Source organism: Sphaerodactylus townsendi, linkage group LG08 (genome assembly GCF_021028975.2).
Source record: "Sphaerodactylus townsendi isolate TG3544 linkage group LG08, MPM_Stown_v2.3, whole genome shotgun sequence".
NCBI lineage: Eukaryota > Metazoa > Chordata > Lepidosauria > Squamata > Sphaerodactylidae > Sphaerodactylus > Sphaerodactylus townsendi.
This window is the reverse complement of record NC_059432.1, coordinates 66,387,140-66,411,761: the sequence shown is the minus strand read 5'-3', so window position 1 is coordinate 66,411,761 and position 24,622 is coordinate 66,387,140. Positions and strand designations below refer to the sequence as shown.

General features: G+C 40.6%; 1 protein-coding gene across 1 annotated transcript in view; it reads right to left on the bottom strand.

Annotated features, from left to right (window-relative positions):
• LOC125437562 overlaps window positions 1–24,622 on the bottom strand; it is a 178,156-nt gene that overhangs the window by 59,790 nt on the left and 93,744 nt on the right. Inside the window, 1 exon segment of the mRNA XM_048505244.1 lies at window positions 11,583–11,716. Coding sequence (XP_048361201.1) covers window positions 11,583–11,716 — 134 coding nt within the window.

Here is a 24,622-nt window from a genome sequence, read left to right as displayed (position 1 = left end):
CCCACCGTTTCCTCGGAAGGTCCCCCCTCCTCCCCCCACGGAAGCCCCACTGGCCACAGCAGGAGGCGCAGGCAGCCCCTATCCCTGCTCAGCCCTTCCCGCCGACCTCCCAGCAAGGACGGACGAGTGTGCCTTGGGATCACTTGCAGGGCTCCAAGCAATGTGGGTTGAGGAGAGAGAAAGGAGGTGCCGCATCTGAGAGACAGCCCGAGGCAATGCTTGCAGCCCTGCTGGTGCCTCGAGAAGAAGTGTGGAGCTATGGGGGGGGGGGCTTTCGGCCAAGCTCCACGGTGACTGCTCTTGTTGGGCTCCGCAGGGCTCTTGGACGCGCTCCAAAGCCCCGACGCGCAGCAAACTGCACTACAGTTCCCCCACCTGTGGCAGCACTGCTCAGCATCCTGACAGCCCAAGCCATGCCTCTCCCCTCGCAAGGGGCCTCGCCACTGATGCGTCCTCGGAGCCCAGTCGCTTGTCCCCACCCACTCCCTTGCGGCTCCAAGTGTTTTCTTTTCCGTGGAAAACGGGTCCAAATGGCTCTTTGGATCTTAAAGGTTCCCGACCCCAACTGACAGAGTCCTTCATTCTCTTACAAACTTTACTTAATCTTTCCCTGTAAATCTTTGGGAGTCCTGTTCAAACTTATCTAAGTTAGCAGGAATGAATGGGGTAGAAAGCACGGGGCCAATGCTATTTGAACCAAGGCCATTATCAGATTGGGGGAAGAGTACATCTTCAATCTTTTATTTTTAAAACTGCATACAAAGCAAAGCAAATCACTTGGTTTAGGCCCAAGGAATGTGCCATAGTCAGATTAAGAGACGTCCCCTTGGAATTTATTTCTTATTTTAGCAGGCCCAAGGAACAGGCTTAGTGTGTACTTCCCATACACATACACACACAAACACACACACACACACCAAGAACAGATTGCTACATTACATATATCTAGGAAAGTCTGAACATTGTATATACAAAGATAAGATTTTGCTTAGCATTTCCAGTTTTATGCACACAGATAGGTCAACACATCAACAGAAGAAATTGACATTACATATTGATTCACACATTCATAGGGTTGCCAGGCTCATCCAGTGGAAGACCAGAGTGTGCTGGGACATGGGGAGCATCTGCCAATGGTGTAACATCACTTCTCGGAAAACCTAGAAGAATTTCTGGCAACTCCTAAAGAGATTTGGTGTTACTTCTGGGGGGAAATGGCTATTAGCCAATGATGTGGTGTCACTCCTAGGAAACTCTAGAAGTGACACTGGCTCACTCTAGGAATGGCTGATTCCTAGAGTGGTGTGACTCACACCTGGGCTCCATTCATTCCCTCTGATAAGTGTGCAGAGTAAGAATGTTTTCTCTGACACAGATGACACTACTGGCCTGAATCACTCATGCCTGCTCCCCTGAATAGTTCAGCTATTGGTTTTCCAGAAAGTCAACTTGCTGCTGTTCAACTACCCAATTCTGAACTTCGAGGGTTAATTAAGTAAACACATGTTTGTGCCAGCATCCTCTTTCAGTCTCTGTTTGGAAGTCCGCGTGAAACACTCTTCCCAAAATTAAAATGTCACTAGAAAGCAGCTGTAGGACACTTACTCAATTTGACTGGAAGAACCCCTCTCCATCTCTAATGCCATTCCAAATTCACCTGCACTGAAGCCCTTCAATTGAACCCTAGTAGTTGGTGACACAGGAGGATGCTGGAGATGGTACTCAGCAACCCCAAACCAAAACTGCATGCTGAAAATAATACAGAAGTACTAGAACTGTTCATCTTGTTGGAGATGAAAGGGATAGAGTAGGATAGGTGCCCGGGCATCTGTCAGAAACCAGCAGAACAGGGACTGGGTCAGAACAGCTGCCAAGGGAGGAAGCCCAAGCTTTCAGCTCTACACTAGACTGAGTGGAGATCCAACAGGGAGAGCTCTAGCTTGTGTCACACTGGCCAATTATGCATAGCAAGGTTCCTGTGACTTCAAAGAGAATTGGTGGGGGAGTCTTTCAGGGCACATTTGGCATTACTACCCACTGCCCTGTTTACAATGGGGCAGGCATTATCCATCAGCTGGCTTGTTTTTTTCATCCAGGGGGGGTGATATTTTGTGGGTTCTCTATCATTCATGCATGCTTTAATTTTTACTATAATCTTTAATTTTTATTTTTAATCTTATCAATAGACTGATATATCAATCCATCAATAGATCAATAGAAATATCAATCTACCAAAATATCAATATAAAAAAGGCGAACTATTAAAGAAAAGTCTTGAATTCGGCATTTGTACACTTTGCCCAAACACTGATTATCTTTTATGGGGGGAAGTTGGGGGGCGGGTGTAATGGCAGTTTGCAAAAGGACAAACATGACTGCAAAAGGACAAAGTGAATTTCCATTTGCTAAGCTCCCCAGGTTCAAGATCGTTTGTCTCCCAATGTGCTGTAAACCAAGTGTCAAGAACTATGGGCTTTTCCTGGCGTGGTCTGGAATCACTGATTGATTGTGTATAATATTACGAGGATGGAGACATCCCAGATTGTTGATCAAATGCAGGGGCAAAGCAGGTGTTTGGACTGATCAACTAGTATTATTTTTACTTTTTTAGTACTAGCGTTGATTTATCCATCTAGCCATATGGTTATTTAAAAAAAATTTTTAATCTAAAGATATGCCGGAGTGTGGAGATCACGAGCAATAGAAATGTTATGGCAGGACAAGAAGCAGGAAGTAGTCAGCAACAAGGAGGAGGGTGAGAGGAAAGTGTACAAAGCAGTATAGGAGAGTGGGGGGTAAGACTAAGTGGACTAGCTGTGGGTGGAAGGAAGAGGTCTGGGGCAAAGCTGTGCCCATTGGCAAATCCGTCCCGCTTTGGCAGCGAAGCAAAATTGAAATGGTGTTAGAAGTGGATTTGCTTGCTGCAGAGAAAATGGAAAGTGAAAGCAGGGCTAAAAGAAATATGTCCATACAAAAAAATCTTGCTGTGGCAGATATGCACTTCCACCACACTGCAAACACCTTGTGCATAATTGGCCTCTGTGACCCAGCCGCAGAATAAGCCTTTCTGTGGAAGGTGTCTATTATATGTAACTTGCTGGCCCTTTCAGTCCTCTGTCCTATTTGCAAGCCACCCCTTGAGAGTTATACTCATTTCCCATGTGGTTACATCAGTGGTGTATGGCTAACGGGGACATGGGGTAACCCATGTCCTCGGGTGCAGGCATGCTGTCACATGGGGAACACTGACCGCCAGCTGGGTTCCTGAACCCAGCGAACTAGCCGGTGCCCAGTGGCTCCCCCCATGCCAAGGTGCAAGTTGTATGCCAAGGTTGCAAGCCGGCAGGAGCCAACCTGCCACTGCCACCAAGCCCTGCCACCACCCTCCCTGCAGGCCAGCTCCTGCCCTCCCCAGGGAGGCAGGAGTCGGCCTGCAGGAAGGCAGAGGGGGTGGGGCTCAGCATGGAATCGCCAGGACTGGAGGAGCAGGGGGTGCTCTTTCCCTGGGCACACAGCAGGAGCGCTGGCTCCAGTTAAGAACATTAGAACATAAGAACTAGCCTGCTGGATCAGACCAGAGTCCATCTAGTCCAGCCCTCTGTTACTCGCAGTGGCCCACCAGGTGCCTTTGGGAGCTCAGTTCCTGAAGCGCCAGTGGGTAAGCAGCAAGGAGGCAGCCAAGCTCTTGTAGGACACCTTGTGAGTCAAAAGGCTGGGGAGGGGGTGTCGATCTCTGATGGGGGATAGTGGCTTGAGCTAGACGAGTGCAGACCGGGACTTGTTGCATGGAGAAGCCCCCCTGCAGGGTGCCTTGGCTGTGAACTGCTGCTGCCGCTGCTGCACCTGCCGGGTCTGCACCCCATCCTGCGCTCACCACCACCCCTGTACAGCAGGAGCCTGGTGTTGGATGGGTGCAGGGGCCCCTTGAGCAGGGAGGCTGGCCGCAAAAGCCCACTGCCAGGGCGTGAAGGCACGGTGCCTGGAGCAGATGTTGCCCCGGGCGCCATTTTCCACCAGTACGCCTCTGGGTTACATAGAGGTGGATTTTGGTTCCCTCAGCATCCTTGCCACCAAAGCCCTGCATAATTAAAAAGTAACCTTTCTTCCATGATGAAGATCTGACATCCCAACCTTCTATTGCCCCACAGGGAAGACATACAGGAACCAATGGGAACTTGCATGTTTCCTGCTACTGAGAAAAAGCAGTAGGGAAGCTTTTATGGCTTATATCAGTGTGCATTGTTATGTAAGGATTTAGAAACAGAAAGCGTTAAACATAATATGATAGTGTGGGCTAAAGAGATAGGTAGAAATAGAAGTTTGGTAGAATGGGATTCTATTTGGAAAAAAATTGACCACACAAAATACTGGTTTGAGGAAGAATTGTTTTAAGATGTTTTATTATTGGTATCTCTGTCCGGCTTAATTGACTAAGATGTAATCCAACCGGGGATTTGTATTGGAGATGTCTAAAAGAAGTTGGTTCTTATGACCATATCTGGTGAAAATGTAGTAAAATAAAGCAATTTTGGCAGGATATTTATGAATTAATGAAAAAAACACTTTAAACTGATTTTAACTTTAGGAAAGGATTATTCTTATTGAATATAGTGGAACTATGTTCTAATTTCAAATATTAAAAACTATTATTATATATGATAACAGCTGCAAGGGTCCTGATAGCGAAAAGATGGAAGAAGGAGAATGTCCCACAAATTGAGGATTGGATGAACTAACTGCTGGAGTTTGCTGCATATGATAAGTTATCTAGTTTAAGTTATCTAGTTTAATTAAAAATAAATGTATTGAAGGATATGTGGATGAATGACGACCATTAATATGTTATATGGAAAATAGTAAACAGAACAGAATGCTCAAAATTAACAGAATATTGTAAATGCTCAAAAAATGCAATCTCCTCCTCTTAATAGAAAGAAATTAAGTTTTATGTTATAAGGAATAAGAAAGGGAAAAGTATTGAATTTGGGAATTGCTTATGATTATGGAAATAGTTGATCTTAGATTATTGAAAGCTTAGTTGGAAGTCTGAAAAGGGGAAGAAAGAAAAGAAGTAAAATTGTTCAAGGATTATTTAACAATAACTTGAATAAAAATTGTAAGAATATCATGTATCAAACCCACTTAGTAGGTGTTTTTGGCAGTGTTTTGTTAAATGCGGAAATAACGTTATGGGTTTTTTTCTTTATATGTGAAAGTTGTTTGTTTATATTGCGATTTTAACAATGATAATAAAATAAAGATAAAACTGGAAAAAACCCTGAAAACTTGTACAATTTTTCCCCTAGGGGCATTTTTCTGATAAGAATTGGCATTGCTCTGCATAGCATCTTTATATATATATATAACTGGCCCAAAGCCACCCTTTATATATATATTTATATATATATTTGTATATATTATATATATATATATATATATATATATATATATATATATATATATATATATATATATATATATATATATATATATATATATATATATATAAAACAAAACAAAGCAAAACAAATAAACTGAGCAAAAACATTTGGTCCACTCCTAACAGACAATTATCTGGATAAAGAGGCCTTTGTCCAAGATGAGTTCAACCTTCACACTAGTCCCTCTGAGATGAACTGACTGTGCCCAAAATCACCACACTGTTCTGTGCCTGATTATTTGCTACCGTTACAGAAGCTTTGTGTCTAGCTGCAAAGATTTGTGTAATCTATTAGTCAGAATCAGAGAATAAGCAAAACAGCCAGCTCCCCAGTCAGTGAGTCTAGTTCACAGTGCTACACTGGGGTCTGCTGAGCTGCTGTATCTGGACATGAAAAATTAATAACACTAATAAATAGAGCATGTGCTTGCAAAGAAGGCAAGTAGCTGAAAAGGCTAATAATAAAGTTAGAATGTCTGGACTGAGAAGGCCCAGTCTAGTAGGAGTGTCCCCAGCAGTACAATGGAACAAATAAACATAATGTGTTCTCTTTCAACCCTCACAATAAACCAATATTATAAGATTGCTAAAGATAACTGACATTCAAAAACACATTCTGGCTACATGCAGGTAATAGCTTTCCAAAGACATGGAGAGGTCATTGCTCATGATATACACACTCATTTTTTTTTAATTCGCAGTGATCTTTGGTCCATTTAGCAACATAGATTTTCACTGCACTCCATCCTCTACATGAAAAATGTGAAACCAAGCCAGAACTATAATCAGAATTCCTTCAATAGACATGTGCATATTTTAGTGCAACTATACACTCATACAGACACACACATGTTTAGGGCACCACTTACGAACAAAGAACTGCTAATAAAGTTTTGAACTGATATCCGATTACAACCGGGGAGATCCATATTCAGACCCCTACTCCTCAATCACACTGGGTGAACCTGGGTGACTGTCCTCCAAAAGGTCCTATTGTTAAAGATCCTATAGTAACAGGTTACTATAATTCTGTACTTCAGTTCAGTTTATTCCAATTCCAGGCCAATGACTGTAGTCCATAAGGATTGCTATGAGGACCACACAGCGGATGGAGTCATGTGCATACAGGTGTAAACACACAGAGAATTTTAGGAGAAAGGAAAAGAAAAAATATTAGACGAGAAAAAATGATGGGTGCAAATTCATAGGTGCAGTTCAGTACGGCCAGAGTAATGCAGTGGTTAGAGTATTGGAATAGAATGTGGGAGAGCCAATTTTGAATCTTTACTCTACCATGAAAAGTTGCTGGGTGGCTTTGGGCCAGTTGAGACTCTCATCCTAACCTACCTCACAGAGTTGTTATGAGTATAAAATAGAAGAAATGCAGGTTATTTTGGGTCGCCATTGAGGGAAAGGTGAGCTAAAATGACATGAATAAATAACAACAGTGCAAGCTATCTCTACCTCTCAGCAATGCTCTGCTCTGCAGGAATATTGTGTAACCCAGAAGCTGGTTGCAGACTTTAGCAATATCACAATTCTGCTGACTTACAGCAAACTCGGGAAAGCACCTGAAACAAGCTATTGATATTGATCAGCAGGGCTATAATCATAGTGGTATGTTCCACACAGAGATAGGATTCCCAGTTGCTGGTGTGGCTCCTGATAAACCCAGTTCTTCAGACTAGAAGTCTTAACCACTACATCAACTGCATTGTTGAAGACTTTCACGGCAAGAATCACGGGGGTGTTGTGTGGTTTCCGGGCTGTATGGCCATATTCTAGTAGCATTTTTTTTGACGTTTCGCCTTCACAGAGAAGCCACTGAAATCCACAAGCACATGGACAATTTCAACAGAAAGGAAGAAACCATGAAAATGAACAAAACTTGGCTACCAATACTGAAAAACACTAGAATCGAGACAGTGACTAATGAACACCACCCAGACAAAGGATGTCTCCATGCAGTAAGCAGTCAAAGGGCTAGTGAACACCACCCACCACTCTAGGAAGTAATCAAAGGGATCAAAAGGCCAGGCTATTACAATGCTAATGCCCTCACTAATTGATTATGCTCTCTTCGTGATTACTCACATGCTAAATGGGTGGATCCCACCCAACACATGCAAATCAAGCTTGCTAATTGCACTCTTTACACTTATTAACAGACAAACAGTTCTTTCTCCCACCCCGGAGATTCCACAGGTATATATACTCCACTTGCTTTACTACTACATCAACTTTCTGCTTGTCAGCTTTCTTCACTGTCCAATTTTCACACTCATACAATTAACCTGACCTTGGTTCCCAGTGACACATCCTTACACTTCAGAATCTTTTCTAGCTTCTTTATGGCTGCCCTTCCCAGTCTCAATCTCCTAGCGATTTCCGGGTAGCAGTCTCCTTTTTTGTAAAATGATATTCTAGCACTTAAAAAGCACACACCCCTAATTTGTGGGAGAAGGAAATGGCTGTCACAAGGATAAGGAAGGCAAAATGGTCTGATTTGGAACAAAAAAATCCAAAATTACTCATCCACATAGTATACATCCAGGGTTTACTGCAATCTTTCACAAAATTTCAGAGCAAAGCAGGTTTGAGAAGAGACTGGAGAAAAGCTGGAGTAACTCCCCAATGGCATATCTAGGAGCAGCAGAGGAAACAAACAACTCAGGTACCATTTTCCTGTTTTGCATGGGGGGGGCATTTTGGTCCCTGCCCCCTTTTCTCCCCCTGCCGCACCCAACCCCTGGCTAAAGAACTGCCTCCCCCCGATTGAAATTCCCTATTCAGCACAACTATTAAAGTTTTGAAATCTTCAAATGTTACTTTCCACCTGATACTTTCTCAGTTTGCATTGTTCATCTGATCATCAACTGTTTCCTAGGAGAATTTTTGTCCATAATAAATCAGACTCTGAGGTCACAATTCTAAGGATGTCCACTGGAAAGTAAGATCCATGGAATTTACTGGGACTTACTTCCCTGTAAACATGCATAGGTTCAGGGTTCCTGGTGCTAAAAATGTCAGCTAGATTCACACATTTTTGAGGTGATGAAATTCACACATAATGACTTGTCACCTAATTTTCACATGGTGGGACTATTTATGTAAAAACTTCCCCATGTGAAAAACTGAAAAGTTACCTCATCAGATGAAGTGCTTGAAAACTTGAAAACATGGTGGGAAATTCACAGTGTATGAATCAGAATAGGCACAGCTGCTCCTCTGGAGTTTGTCTCATTGTTACTGAATAATTCAAAGGCAATTTTTGCTCAGTAATTATTGAGCCAAGCATAATTGTTTAAAAAGCTTGAAGGTCATAGACATTTTAAATAGCAGGGGTGAACATTTAAGCATATGGGTCTGCCCTTCAGTCTGAAGTGTCCAGTCTAGCAAGAGTGGCACAGATCAGTCTGTTATCATGTAGTTCATCTGCAAATTTTGAATCCTGTACTAAAAAGGTTTATGGAAATTATTTTTTAGCCTTTAACTCAGAAGGCCAACACAGTGACAGAGCAAGTGGGGAGCAATTTTGGCCAATTCCCTGTTCTAGCTGCAGCCTCACCTTTGCCATATTTCACACTGTTCCAGACTCCAGAAGAACCCCCCCAATGCTCAGGAATGGCATTACATGGGGCTTAGGGGTTAGAGTAGTGGAGAGGTATAAAAAATCTCTCCCACAAAGTGGTTCCATTTGTAGCAGTATGAGACCCAGCCCCAATTGTTGAAGAAGGGAGATGAAGGACCAGAAAAAGCTCAGTGTTGAGCTGGAACAGTGATCATTAGCCTACCTGGTTTTCAAATATGTGTCAAATAGATGTCAGCTACCACTTTAGGTTGAGATACCAGTGTGAAAACAGGCAAGGCTGTTGCAGTGTTGATCCATTTTAAATAACATACAGCCTGTGTAAGACCAGGCATGTAGCCACTTCACTGTAGGCAGCTGGATTTGCAACAACTTCAGAAAAAGCCAAAACTGGAAACATGCTGTGAGCAATCCAGAGAAAGCTAGATTCAATTATATGCCATTTAAGATGATTTCAAGGGATTTAAGCACAGCTAGCATTTTTAAAATTGCATTTATTGGTAGGTTGATTCCAGCAAACATTCAATAATTTCATTCTGGTTTACAGGGAGAAATGGATGTAGAATGGCAATAGACCTTTCAGGCAGATAGGTAGGTGTATGACAGCAGGGGTGAAAGGAGCATATACAATAGAAATGTATGTCACTCACTGAGGAGTGAAATTGCCTGGATCTGTAGGAGCCAAGGAAGAAACCAACAAGTAATTACAAGGCTGTGGTTGTTTTTTTATTCACAAGCTGTGGTCTTGTATGTTATTATGGGCCGTTGGCCTCCCTCTCTTCTCTACTTGACCAACAAAATGACTCCATGAAATTAAACCTACCAGTTAGAAAACCATCTCAATCTAACAACCATAAAACCAACAACCAAAAAAGAAAAATGCAATAGTACTTCGGCAGCATAAAGCAACGTGAGAGCAAGTTACAAAAATGTCAAGCAGGTAAGGTCTTACATACACTGAAAAAGTCCAACTAAAAGATGGGATTAAAATTTCAGCTAAAAACTTTGGTAACCCAGAATGAGTTAGCCTGGCTTCTTAAGAGGTGACAGGGTAGGAACTATCTGGGCCTCAATGGACAAAGTGTTCAAAAGACAGAGTGCCATCACTAAGAATGTCTCTAGTTGCCACCTGCCTCACCAGTAAAGTCAGGGAAACAGGGAACAAGGCTTAAGATATAAATCTTAAGTACATGAGGAACCATGAGACAGGAGCAAAAGTTACACCACATAATGTATCTCAGAGCCACAGATTTCCCACATAAAATACAAATAGAATTCATATAGTATCAATATTTACATCCTCTAGTGCAAAATAGTTGTTAATTCAGAAAGAAGTATGAGGAGGCTCATCTCAGCTCTGCCTTCCCGATTGACTAACAAAACTAATACCATGGCGTTGTGTGGTTTCCGTGCTGTACGGCCATGTTCTAGTAGCAGTTTCGCCTGCAACTGTGGCTGGCATCTTCAGAGGATCCGTGCCAGGCAAGAAGTAACATCTCTGCATTGCTGACACTGTTACCAGAGACTCACCCATCATTTGCCAGCTTCAGTCTCATCAGATATTATCATGCCCAAGGTAGATATACCGTGCACAGCACATTGTAACAGTCCTCCTGGTTCTCAGTAGAGATCAAGCTGTGCAATGTGGAACCCAACAGCTTCAACTAGATTAATATATCTAATACTTTCTAAGTCAACATTTCTGCTCAGAGTATTTAAAGTTAATATTTAAAAGGCCACACAAATTGAAATACAGTTTTGAAATATCTCCATAATACCAGTTCCAACTTTAATGGTTTAAAAACTCTAAGACAGCCATACCAATTTTATGACTGGAATATTCAAATACAATATTAGAATGACACTATTAACCACGACGTCATAAACATTTCCCCGCAAAGGCTTAAAAACCCCCACAGAGGAATCACTCTCAAACTTGGTGGATTCTGGATTATAGCAATTGAATTCATTCTTCGTGAATCACCATACCTCCTCCTCTACCTGAAAACTGATCCTTAAAGAATGCCCAAAGTGTCTTATATGCTCTTCCACAGAAAACTGCCTTCATATATGTTACCAACAAACATTAGGGGAAGTAAATGGCTAACTAGGCAAGAAGCCAGAAGATCCACAACCAGCTGCCCCTAGTTGTGTCAAAGGCTGATGACAGCCACATGCCCCCATGGTTCAGATCTGTGGGGGCAGAAAAGAGGTCCATCTTTTGTAACCTCTCATGCTTTCCTCAAATGTAATAACTGAGGTTTCTAAACACCGGTTAGAAAATCCCTGAAGATTTTGGGGGTGGACCTGGGGAAGTAATGGATCTCAGGGGGTGTAATGCCACAGAGCCCAAAACTGCTAACTTCTCCATGGGGATTCATCTCTGTAGCTTGGAAATAATTCTGGGCAGGTGGTAAGTTGGTAACCATAGAATAACCCCCAGATGTTATTAACCTGGGGTGGGGGACACACACCCTCTTTTTGAGAAACTTCACTTTTTGTCACTCATCAGGCATGTTATATTCCAATGAGGATTTACTACTTTTGCACTACCTCATTAATAGCAAGTTGCTCTCCACCACCACCTGAGTGGCCATAGCGATGACTGGAACTCCGGAAATCATCATACAAATCTTCCTCGCTTCCCACATCATCACTTGTCTTCTCCAGTGAACCGTCAGCAATTACTGAAACAACAAAAACATTTTATGGTTTTGGGTTAAGAGCCAAAAGGGGAGCATGCATGGTAGTTTCTAAATTCAGGTGACAAACTATGCACAGAACAGGTGCAACAGTAAAAGTTTGCACCTAGCCTCCCCATGATGTTGTGTTGTGCTGTCCTAGGGATGTTGTGCTATTTTGTGTTCTTTGAAGGAAGGAAGAGATGCAAATGTCATAAACATATTACATAAAACATATTACATCTTATGTGGGCAGTATGGGATTCACCTGTTTGAACATATGTGCAAGAAAGAGTCTATGTGTACATATGGCAGTGGGCTATTTCTGACCACATAGTTGCAAAAACTTAACAGTATAATCCTAAATACGTATATTTAGATGCTAGTCCCATTTGTCACCCATATTAAGGGGACTTGAATATGGCAACCCCACAGGGATGGCAACCCCACAGGGATGGGGAATATATCTCTCAAGACTGAAGTCTGATCAAAAGATCAAAATGTTGTAAATTAGTGCAGTCACCATCTTAAACATTCAAGCTTTAAGAACATAAATGACTGAGTTAAGGAGGGAAGGAGGCAGAATGCCTTCTTATATGAAAGTGTTCCCTTTTCCTCAGCATGATACTTTATTTTTACTTTGATGTTGTGTTTTATTTTTCCCTCATGTACCACCTCTGCTTGTTCCATTACCAAGCTCTATAATTTTCAGCTTGAAGACAAATCTCTCCCTTCATCTTTAACGCTTTCTGATTTTTTATTTTCCCAGTTGTGCTAAGATTTGCACTTAGATTAAAAAGGAAGAGAAGGTGCTTATTTACAAAGTGAACCATCTCTGCTAAAACATTTTATGACCTATGCATCTTTACCAAGCGCACATTTGTTTGTGCACTTTTGTTCAGGACTCAGTTGACATCCCTTTCACAGGCAGTCTTGTGGAATGTTATTTCACCTGTAATAGCTGCTCAAGCTCAGCAAAAGATAGCAGCAGGTGCAGGTTTATGTCAAATGTTCTGATGCTTGAAGCAACACTCAAAGTTGGGGGTGAAAATAAGTAACAGAGAATTTTCATTGACTCCAACATCCAAAATGCCAAAAGCCTCACCAAGGGGGCATGTATGAACTATTAATGATTTATTTTGGAAACTTTAGAAATTCCAAACATGCTCTTGATAATTCACCAAGGATTTTAAGATATGAACCTGTCAACACTTTTTTTTAAAAAAACCCATAACTCATTACAGTTAGAAAAGCAATCCTGTTTCTACTCAAGTACATGGCAAAACTCCAATTTATTTCAGTGGACCAGCCTTTAAAATACAAATTCGTCAATAGCCTTTAAAATACAAATATCTAGAAAACTCTTAAATGCTATTAATGGTTTTGAATCGGTTTGAGAAAATCTATTGTGTTAGAAAGTTAAAACTGAAATATTATCCAGACAAGATGAAGTGCTGTTGGTTGACAGTAAGAATTACATCTACAGACTATTCTGGGCAGTGATGTGTGTTTTATGTTCCATCAAGTCATTTCAAATTCTTGGTGACCTTATGAAAGAAAAACATCCCATCCTCAACTGCCTTGCTCAGGTCTTGTAAGCTGTGGGTCATGGCTTCCTTTATTGAGTAAATTCATCTTAGTTGGGTCTTCCTCTTTCCCTGCTGCCTTCCATTTTTACATTTTCCAGTGAGCCTTGTCTCCTCATAATGTGACCAAAGTACCGGTAGGTTAGCCTTAGTTTGGTCACTTTAGCTTCTAAGAATAGTTTGGGTTTCATTTGATCAACAATCTATTTAGCAGTCTTTTTGGAGATCCTTAGTATCTGTAACACTCTCCTCCAACACCACATTTCAAATGAATCAACTTTCTTCCTATCAGCTTTCTTCAATGACCAATTTTCACACTCATAGAGCAGCGACCAATCCTTCCTAGCTCTTTCACGGTTGCCAGTCTCAGTCTCCTTCTGACTTTTTAACTGCAGTCTCCCTTTTGGAACCAAGAATCTTGAACAATGTCAATTTCTTCATCATCAGTCTTAAAGTTTTGCAATTCCTCAGTAGTCATTACTTTTGTCCTTTTGATATTCAGCTGTAATCCTGCTTTGGCACCTTCTGCTTCAACATTTATCAGCAGTCATTTCAAGTCTTCACTATTTTCTGCCAGTAATGTGGTATCATCTGCATATCTTAAATTATTAATATTCCTTTCCCCAGCTTTCATTCCACAGTCACCTAAATTTAATACAGTTTTCCATATCATATGTTATGCAGATAGATTAAATAGATCTGGAAACCATTCTGTTTTCCCATATTCTGTTTTAATAATAGCCTCTTGTCCAGAGGATAGAGTGCCCATAAAAACAATCAGTTTGTGTGTTGTGGCACACCCATTTCTTTTAAAACCAATTGTAGTTTTTCATGATCTACACAATCAAAAGCTTTACTGTAATCTATAAAATGCAAACTAATTTTCTTCTGAAATTCTCTTGTATGCTCCTGTAACCATTATACATTTGCAATATGATTTCTAGTGACTCCCTTTTTTAAATCCAGTTTGAGTAGCTAGGATTTCTCATTTTATATATGATTTCAGCCTTTGTTGTAAGATTTTGAGCATTGCTTTACTCATGCAAGAAATTAATGTGATGGAGTAGTAGTTGCTGCAGTCTTTGACATCCTCTTTTTTGGAAATGGAATGTAAATGAAGTGTCTCCAGTCTGTGGGCTATTGGTAATGCATTCCCACTGAAAGTTCAAGTTCACTGTCTTGGTGTTCTCCTGGACCCAACACTACATTTGGAGAAGCAAGTAAGTGATGTTTCTAGGACTGCATTTTATCATTGTAGGCTGGTTCATCAATTGCAAATTTTTGAGACAAACACATCTAGCTACTAAACGTGCCTTGGTAACATCCTGATTGGATCACTGTAGCACACTGTTAACAGTCTCCACACAGAGCTGACACTGAGGCCCCTTCCACACACACAAAATAATGCATTTTCAAGCCACTTTCACAACTGTTTGCAAGTGGATTTTGCTATTCTGCACAGCTTCAAAGAGAAATGAAAGCAGTTTGAAAGTGCATTATTCTGTATGTGCGGAAAGAGCCAGAGGAACATCTAGAAACGTCAACTGGTTAAAAATGCAGCAACATCGGTCCTATGTGAATCCTGCTATTATGACCATATTGATGCAGTGCTTGACATCTGCGCTAGTTGCCAGCTTCCAGGCCCAAATCAAGGGCTAATATTGATTGTTAAAACCCTCTATGTCTTAGAATCGGCTTCCACTCATGAATCCATCTAAAAACTAGATCATCACTGCGAGGTGCCCAGCTCTGTGTAATTTGAGTGAGAAAGCCAAGCCTGGTTGGCATGCAGAGTTGGATGTATTCAGTAAAGGCCCCAAGAATATGGAATTCTCTGCCACAGAGAAGTTCACCTTGCCTACTCAACTTCTGTCCACAAGAAAATGGTTTATTTTTGTTAAAAGGTTTTCAGTGGTTTTATTTCTTAACCTATTGACTGTAATTCTGTTATAATACTTCCACTGACAGATTGCTGTTTTTATAGCTTTTATTACTTGCTGTTTTATTTTTCTTGTCTATACTGTTGCTGCTTCCTTGAACTATTTATTGCTAGTTTTAATTATCTCTTTTATTCTAATATCATTATATTGTTATTAATGTTGTATTATTTGTATGGATTTTTTTCTTACCCCATGTGTTATTTTAATAAGAAGTCAGGCTGGACATTTTCTTAAACAAATATGAAAGAGCACAAAATCCATTGTACTATTTACACTTTAACAAAAATGTTCACAATTTATATACTACATAGAATTTTAAATATTTAAAAATTGTGCATTTGTCTACTAATAGCTAGAGACCTGTCTAGTAACATGTATCATGTCTAGTAACACTTTATTATGAGATCCAGCTAATTCTAAAGATAAGGAAAATGTTTCTTTAAAAGCATGCTGGAGAACTTCTGGTCTGGAGCTAAAATCTACTTTTTGTTGGTGTGAAACCCTATAATAGATTTTTCTGCTGTTTCTTCTCAGCTTTGTTTCCCAGCTTGCCGTTCCTTTGCAGACTACTGCCCATTAATGGCAGGTTCAGTTGTCATGCTAAAGCTATTTGGTGGTAACTATAATAGTCTGTTTCCAAATATCCACTCTGGCCTAAATATATGCAGGAATGTTTTATCTGACAATCTCTGTTCTTTACTGTGCCACATCAGCCATTATAATAAAACAGCATTATGCTTTATTTATTTATTTTATTTATTTATTAAACTTTTATACCGCCCCATCCTCCAGGGGCTCTGGGCGGTGTACAGCATAAAACATGGTAAAATGTCACTAAAATTTAAATATAAAATAATAATAGTAATCCATAAATAAATGCTTTATTTATTTATTTTATTTATTTATTAAACTTTTATACCGCCCCATCCTCCAGGGGCTCTGGGCGGTGTACAGCATAAAACATGGTAAAACAAGTCACTAAAATCTTTAAAACAGCGGTAACAAACATTAATAGTAATCCATAACAAATGCTTAACAAATACACAACTACACAGGTAGAAGAATTTATGGGCCCATAAACCTGAACCAAGATCTTAAATGTACTCTTAAGACTTCCAAACAAAGCATCCATCTGGGTAAATATTATGCAATCATCAATACTGAAAACCTTGTGAGAGCCCCAATGTGAAATCAGAGCTCCAGCACATGTCAGGATTTCAGAACTTTCTAGGTAGCTAAAATCAATATATGAGAGACAGACAAATAGGAAAAGGTCATTTTGGGCTGATAGGTTTCACTTTCCCAAATAAGAATAAAAGAAAGGAAGATATTCCCGTGATCTGGATTCCTGTGTCCCTTCTGCCTTCTCCAGTAACATTTAACAGTCACATATCACTTGCTTGGACCAACTGTATATCAGGAAATACATTCCCAGTAAGCTTTCAGCCGCTGTACCTTGCTCCCTCCTGACCCGGATGCAGCCAACGTAAACAAAGCTGTAATCAATTTAGGGAGTCATATACCATTGCTCCCAGGGTGGATAAAAACCAAGGATTAAAAAAAACCCCTCCCAGGTAATTTTCCTTGAGCCCACAAATCTCCCTCCTTCCCCAAGATAAAGCACCCTCTGTTCTTCTACCTGCAGGAGCTTCCAATTCCTTATCTTGCTGCTCTCCCCTTTTCAAGGACTGTGCATTGACAATGGCCATAGTAGGCTGTCATGAGCAAATCTCTAAGAGACAAGAAATCAGATGCAGAGCCAAACAAACCATAGACTAGGAGTAGGCTCCTTGAGACGAGATACAAGTAATGGAGTCAAGCCCTTCCTTGCCAGCTGAGGGAGTCAGATGCAATGCACCAGGGAAAGCCTTTAGCAGCCCCAGACAAGTGAAGTGAGGAGCCAGCTGCACAAAGAAGGCAAAGGCAGAGACATCAGGTCATTAATAAAAGGAGAAGCACCTGCATTGCAGCTTGATAAGGCAAAAGGCTCTGTGAGCTGGAAACAGCAACACTGGAGGAGGACTGAGTCTTTGCAGGATCCTGACCTCATTAGCAAGGCTGTCCTAGTTAAACCTTGTCTTGGCCTTGGCTCTGGACGTAATGAGTGTGTTTCACTGGAAAGCTCCACATACCTGGTTGTCTCTTCCACACCTTGTACCTCCGTGCCTAGCCTGCCTGCCAGCTTGAACTCTTGGACTTGCTTCACCTCAGATTGTCTGACCACACCTATGCCTGCCTTGACTTTAGCCTTGTTCAGCTCGTGCAAACTGACAGCCATGGTTTCCTTTATTGAGTCAATCCATTTTATGGTGGGACTTCTTCTTTTCTACTGTCTTCAATAGTTTCTAGCATTATTGTATTTTCCAATAAGTATTTTCCCAAGACTAACGTATAGTAGCTTCAGTTTAGTCATTTCAACTTCTAGCAGCATAATTACCAGATAAAACTTTTCTTGGGCTGTACTTTATTAAGCTGTGCAGAACCATGAGGTTTGTATACTGTTTCCCATATAAAAATTACGTGTGCTGCATTTTAAAAAAAAATTCAAGAAAAGGCTAGGCAGAAAAACTTTCTCTTTGTGTTTGATTTTTGTGCAAGCAGAGCAAGGGGGAACTGTGCCCAGGGCATGCGCCACCCTGCACCCCTACCACACTTCTGCCTACCCTGGAATGCCCCCCCCAGCTTGTTGGCGCTACATCACTGATGCAAAGGAGTTGAGTGAATATTCAAACATTATTGATAGATAAAACATAAAAGGGCAATTATTCATTAACAATTCACTGAGGTCAACATAATTTATTCTATCTTTTAAGAGTTTTTGATTATATATGTTGATAGAAAGTAAGAATATGTATATAATATATGAGGGGTGGCATTGAGTACTTTTGCCCCCCTTCAAAAATTGTAAATCCAGCCCTGCTAATAAAAACTAACAGCGAACAAGTATAGATTGTGAGATCTGGGATCTGTTTCCTGTGCTCAGCAGGAGCTGCAATGTTAAAACAGGACATTTTACTTTGATTCAGCTGTGTTGTTGTTGTTGTTGTTTTTGCAGTGTCTGCTCCTCTTTCCTGTAAAAACTTTGATGGCCTTCATCAAAGCATAACAGAATAAAACTACAGTTCCTTTCTTATAATAATTCTTTGTAATAAATAGACTCCAACCTTGTTAGAACTGTAAATGTTGCTTGGGGTAGTAATCCTTATCTGATTGAATTTGTTCTTCAACTAAATTAAAAGCTGTGTGAATTCCCATTAATATATAGCAGGCTTTCTTTTAAAAATTGAGCTGGTTCTGTTGGTCAGATAGTTCAGATTGTTGTCACCTTGCATATATTTCAAAATGTCAAGCATACAAAGGAACCAATCAGGTTTCTCAAGAAGTAAGACATTTCCAAATGGAAAATAATTACACTCAAAAGGTGAAAGTAGTATGACTTCCACTTGTACACATATTCTTCAAAAGGTGAAAAGCACAAAATCAAAGTGAAAAGAGTTAATCAAATGAAAGCTGGACCAACTGTTCCCTTCCCTAAAGTATGAAGAAATTAACTGCAGGCAAATATACTTTGAATAGGTTTGCAGAATCTGTGTTTAGTTTACAGATCCCTTGGTGAATCTGCTTTCGGATATAGCTGCAAGATTTGGCTTAGTTCACGGTATGCAGCTGAAACACAGATTCAATGTGACTGAGTGGCTACTAGAATGTCAAACTTGCAATAGATCAACCTAAGTTGGAATTCCTGGTGAGCTATAAAACTCATTAAGTAACTCTGGGACAGTCACTCCACTTAGTCTATATTTGTTCTTAACAATGTAAGGGCAAATGTGATAACCTCCTGGGTCCCAGTCTTGAACCCCTAAAAGAAAGTATGGGATACAACTGTTCTCAATTACAATTCAGATAAGAGGTCCCTTAAGCTGGATCCACATTGTTGAATATTGTGCTTATCACTGCACTATTGTAATCACTTTCTGAATTGTCTTGTCTGGGCAGAATTACTAAAGAGCAATACGCATGTATTTCACATGCTCTTAAAGAAAGAACACATTTCACATGCTCTTAAAGAAACAACTGCTGGTGAGATATAGTTGTGGTTCATTGCTAGTGGTCCAAAACTTCTGCAGACTAGAACAATGCCTTCATACAGCATACAAAGAAAATCTGCCCAAACTATAGCTAAATCCAAGAAAGTGAGACTTCCCTACCTCCCTTCTTCACTCAATCAGTCGTTATTGCTGCTGAGTTTCTGGCTTCATTTTTCATCACACACATTCCTTTCAAGAGCTCTAGTGACCTCAAAAGCATGTCATTCTCTCTTATTTATCACAGCCCCAGCCATCTCCTGGGAAGAGAAGCTGTCAGTTCTCATTGTGTTCAGGCCAGTGGCAGTGAGACAAAATGCTTGCTGCTGTTTTTGTTTATCACAGAGAAGAACGTCCCAAGGGGAAATACACAGCAATGCCCCTCTCTTCACAGCACAGTACTATACTCATCCTTGTACCCAAAAGGACATCCAGAGGCTTTCTTCATCCCTGTGCTATTCAGAGCAACCCATTTGGCTGGGATATATATAGTGAAACACCTACATCTGGGGTAATCCAATAAGTTTACTTAAAAGTATCTAATTAATATACTATAGGCATGTAGGAGTGGCATACTGGCAATTCTGATTCCATGCCATCAGTCTTTGGCAAAAATTATTCATATGTAGCATGCTTATGTCAATTAAAGTTTTCTTACAAATAAAAAGGGCTACTTTTGAATGTGAGTGTTAAGTGCTGCCAAGTCACTTCTGGCTCATGGCAACCCTATAAATCAACAGCCTCCAAAATATCTTAACATTAACAGCCTTGCTCAGGTCTTGCAAACAAATGTGGCTGTCAAATATTTCTGATAATTATACACTAATTTAAAAAGCTATTATTGCGTTTTTCATTTATCTCCAGAGAAAGTTAATATGAGCAGGATTGAACTCAGTGGCTGCAGTCTGGATGGGAAATAAATAACTGAATTTGTGATCAAATAATTCACTTTTGCTGGACTGCAAATGTCATTTAGATGTTAAATCAACATCACGCAGGCTCCTGCTTGCTCCACATATACCTAACTCCTGCCTTCAATGACCTTCATTCTCACATAGAGTATGGTGAAGAGTCTGATTTGATGTCTTGTCGAAGGCTTTCACGGCCAGATTCAACTGGTTGTGGTGGGTTTTCTGAGCTGTGTGGCCGTGGTCTGGTGGATCTCATTCCTAACATTTCGCCTGCATCTGTGGTTGGCATCTTCAGGGGTGTGTCACCCCTGTGATACACCTCTGAAGATGCCAGCCACAGATGCAGGCGAAACATTAGGAACGAGATCCACCAGACCATGGCCACACAGCCCCGAAAAAACCACCACAAACAGTCTGACTTGAAATGAACTTTGGTTACCCAAATAACTGGAATTTTCCCCACAACAAACTGGGATTCTAAACCTGAATTAAATCTTGGTTTATAATCCAGGGGCAGAGGGGATACTAACTACAATTCAGTCATCAACAGCACAAAAGTGCTTGTTTTCAATGGCGGTTGGCCACACTTTGGAACAGTCTGTTGAGCATGGTACGGCAAGTTTCCACACACTCTTCTGTAAAAGGTGCAAAGAGGAATTATTTCAATACATCTTTGGTGGAAGTAACTAGTTATATCTCAGATCGGCAGCTGGTGGTGATCTTATATATAACTGCAACTTCTGCAACCTATTGTGTTGTAACTATTTTTTTAATATATATTTTGTATGCTACCTTGATCAGTGTGGAATGGCAGGCTATAAACATTTTAGATAAACAAATATATATTTTAAATAAATTAATATACCATATTTTCTACGGCATTGTTTTTAAATTATATAGGCTGCCTTCAGTCTCAGTGAGAAAGGCAGACTAATTAAAAATCTGCAGCCTAATAAATCAGTGACATCTTTTTAATCACAATTTTTAATCTTATCCAATCAATTAATAAACAAGATACTGCAGCCCTAATAATAGCCAATTAAGAAAATAATCTCCAATGATTCCAAACAGGCAGATTCTGGAAATATCTCACCACTGAGTTCAGCAAACTGCTATTAATCTGAGACATCGATTGTATTTCCAGAGAATCTGAATGGTAATGTCCAAAAAAATTACTTTACATATGGGGATAACTTCAAAATTCTGAGGATAGGGAGGTTAGGATTTTCATTTTCAACATAAGCAATCTGTGTTTTGGAAACACCAGATCATAAAATGCCTGTGTCTTCTGAAGTCCTGATCAGCCTGCAGAGTGATTTTTAGAGTCATTGGAGAAGACAGCTTTCTGTGTGCTCTGATGATTTAGGACACAACTAATAGACTAGCTTCCTTCCGCCAACGTTCATCTAGCTGAACATGACAAATGATCTGTTAAGAGAACACTGACTCTTCCTGGGATTCTCCCACTTTCAATACAAATGCATGAAGTGCAGGGACATCAAAGCTTTCTATGACATAATCCCAAAGCTGCTTAGGGGGCAAGATAAAATCAAATTGTCCCTGAGCATGTTTATTTTAATGCACAATAACACCTGGCATGCTGATGCTGCAGCATATTATGGTGACCTTGAGCATAAATTGCTGAAAAGGATAAAAAAGGAATAACAACAAAAAGATACCTTGTTGATGGACACTTTATTGTTCTTGAACAATCTCATAGAAATGATAAAACTTGCACCTGGGGAAGAGCAGCATTTTACTTCTTCCAAGACAGTGGCTCTATCAAACACATTTCGGGGATGCCTTAGACTAATTCTGCACTGAGCAAGGGGTTAGACTAGATGGCCTGTAACCCCCCTTCCAACACTATGATTCTGTGGACTGGTAATACATGTACCACCAGAGGGATGCAGAAGAAATTTCAAACCGCCCTCATAATCTGCTTGAGCAGCCAGTTGTGATTTTCAGGTGATTCCTAGAGCTGCTCTTGTCAAATCCTGTATCAACGTTTCAATGAATACACAAGGCAGTATTTCTTTTTAATTTTTTCTCAGTGTTGCCATGGCCTCCCACAACCCTTCTGTGATTGCCAGTCTCTGCTGGAAAACTAAGATTTGTACTTCACAAATGTCTGGTAATGTTCTAGAGCAGTGATGGCGAACCTTTTTGAGACCAAGTGCCCAAATTACAAACCAGAACCCACTTATTTATCGCAAATTAACCTGAATACTGAGGTTTTAGTTTAGAAAAACGGTTGGCTCCAAGGCATGCGTTACTCGGGAGTAAGCTTGGTGGTAGTCGGTGGCTTTGCTTTGAAGCAACCGTGCAACGCTTCTAACGGGTGAATCACAATCCTAGCAGGGTTTACTCAGAAGCATGCCCCATTGCCAGCAACTGAGCTTACTCCCAGGTAAAGGATCACGCTTTAGTTCTTCACATGAAAATCAGTGGGATTTAACAGCGCTTAACAGGGTTACCTACATTGCTTCCCTAAAACTAGGTCTTAGGTTTAATGCTAATAATCAAGCCCAGCGGCCCAGGCCAGCCTAGATGTGGGGGGGGGGATTTCCCCCCCAAATGACGAACTCTGCGCATGCCCATAGACAGGGCTCCGAGTGCCACCTCTGGCACCCGTGCCATAGGTTCGCCACCACTGTTCTAGAGCCTATTTTAAATGCCTAATAAAGGTGGTGGTGGTGGTGGTGGTTGTAAATGAAGGTTATCAGTTCTCTCTCACACAGAGAGTTCTGTTCCTTCCTTCCCCATTTCCATGTGCCATGATCTTGGTGCCTTGAAGTGACACAACTACCTCATGAAATAGGTGTTTTCTGTTGTAGGTGTTAATGTTTACATGTGATGAGATTTTCTCCACCCCTGCTTTGTTGATCCTGCTAGCTGATCTGAACCCTCTGGGATCACGATGAGAACTCTTCCCCAACTGAACTAGAGCTTGTGTTTTGCCAGGGATTACAACTCAAGGTGATAACTATTCACTAACTGCAAAATCTGTGAGTACCTGTGGAGAACAAAAAATATCCTCCTTCACAATTCCAAATTGCAAATCAGTTTGCATTTTGCAATGCATTGTGAAAATCACACTCATATATTCTTTTTCAATTCATTCTACGAAATATACTAAAAAGAAATGAATTTTGGCACAATTTACAGAATTTACTACATACTACATACATTTACTATATACTTCTCTCCTGTTGAAATGTTTAAGAAGTTCAATTGTTAGTATTTAGGGGTTTAAAATTTAAACTGTTTCAATTAACAGGTACCTAGTTTTGATAGTGTCATGGAGTTTTGACATTCTAATTTTTTTAATGCTGCACATTACCCAGCTTGTGATTTACTAGGTTTTTTTTTGTTCAATAAAATCTTCCAGCATTAAAGCAATTGTTCACACCAATCATGTTTCTGTGTTCTAATCTACCAGGCAGTGGGTCATGTTTTTAAAGATTATGTTTGTAAAGCTGAAATAATGTACTACATCCTGCAAAAATAATGGGGAAAAAACAAACAATACTGGATGGAACAAGGGGAATGAGGTTTCTAGCAAAAGACAAAATTAAACAAAAAGTACTGTCTTCACTAGAAATATCTGGCAACAGGTCATTAAACTGCCAGCATAATTCATTAACTACTAACTCAGTATAAAGTAGTTCAGTTCCAGCCCTGAACTCAAGACAGGTGTGCAGTTAAGCACTAGAGCTTGCCCTGCCCTCCATCTCCACATGGAGATGGGGAGCCAGCTCACCCCCTCCCCCAATCTCCACAAGGAGTTGAGGAGTGGGGCCAGTCGAGTCACCCCACTCCAATCTCCACATGGAGGTCAGGAGCCCATTTGAGCCTGGCCTCAGCCAGGCTTGAATAGAGCCTGCAGCTTAAAGTTGGACCCAAGCCTGGCTGAGGCTAGGCTCAAATGGGTTCCCAACCTTCATGTTGAGGTTGGAGTGGGGTAACCCAGCTGGCCCCACTCCCCAAGTCCACATGGAGATGGGAGGCAGAGGAAGTATGCTTCCAAACTCCATGTGGAGATTGTGGACAGGATAAACCCCAGAACTCAACTGCATTCCTATCTTGAGTTCAGGCCTAGAGCTATGGGGAGGGGAGTGGTACCTGGGATAAATCCTGGGTGCCATTTTATAAAGCTACACCTCTGACTGGAGGAAAGTGCCAAGGTAAGTAAAAAGATTCAACTTTTTTTGTTTTAGAACAGACTTATTACTTAAAATAAAAGAGTCTGCTGGCTCTTGAAAGGTAAGATAATGTGTTGTGGTATAAACTAGCATGAACTGCAGCTTTCTTAATCAGATGCATGAAAGGATTTTGCACCTGATGATTTTTAGGCATTTGATTAAGCAGACTAAACTCCCAGAAAGTT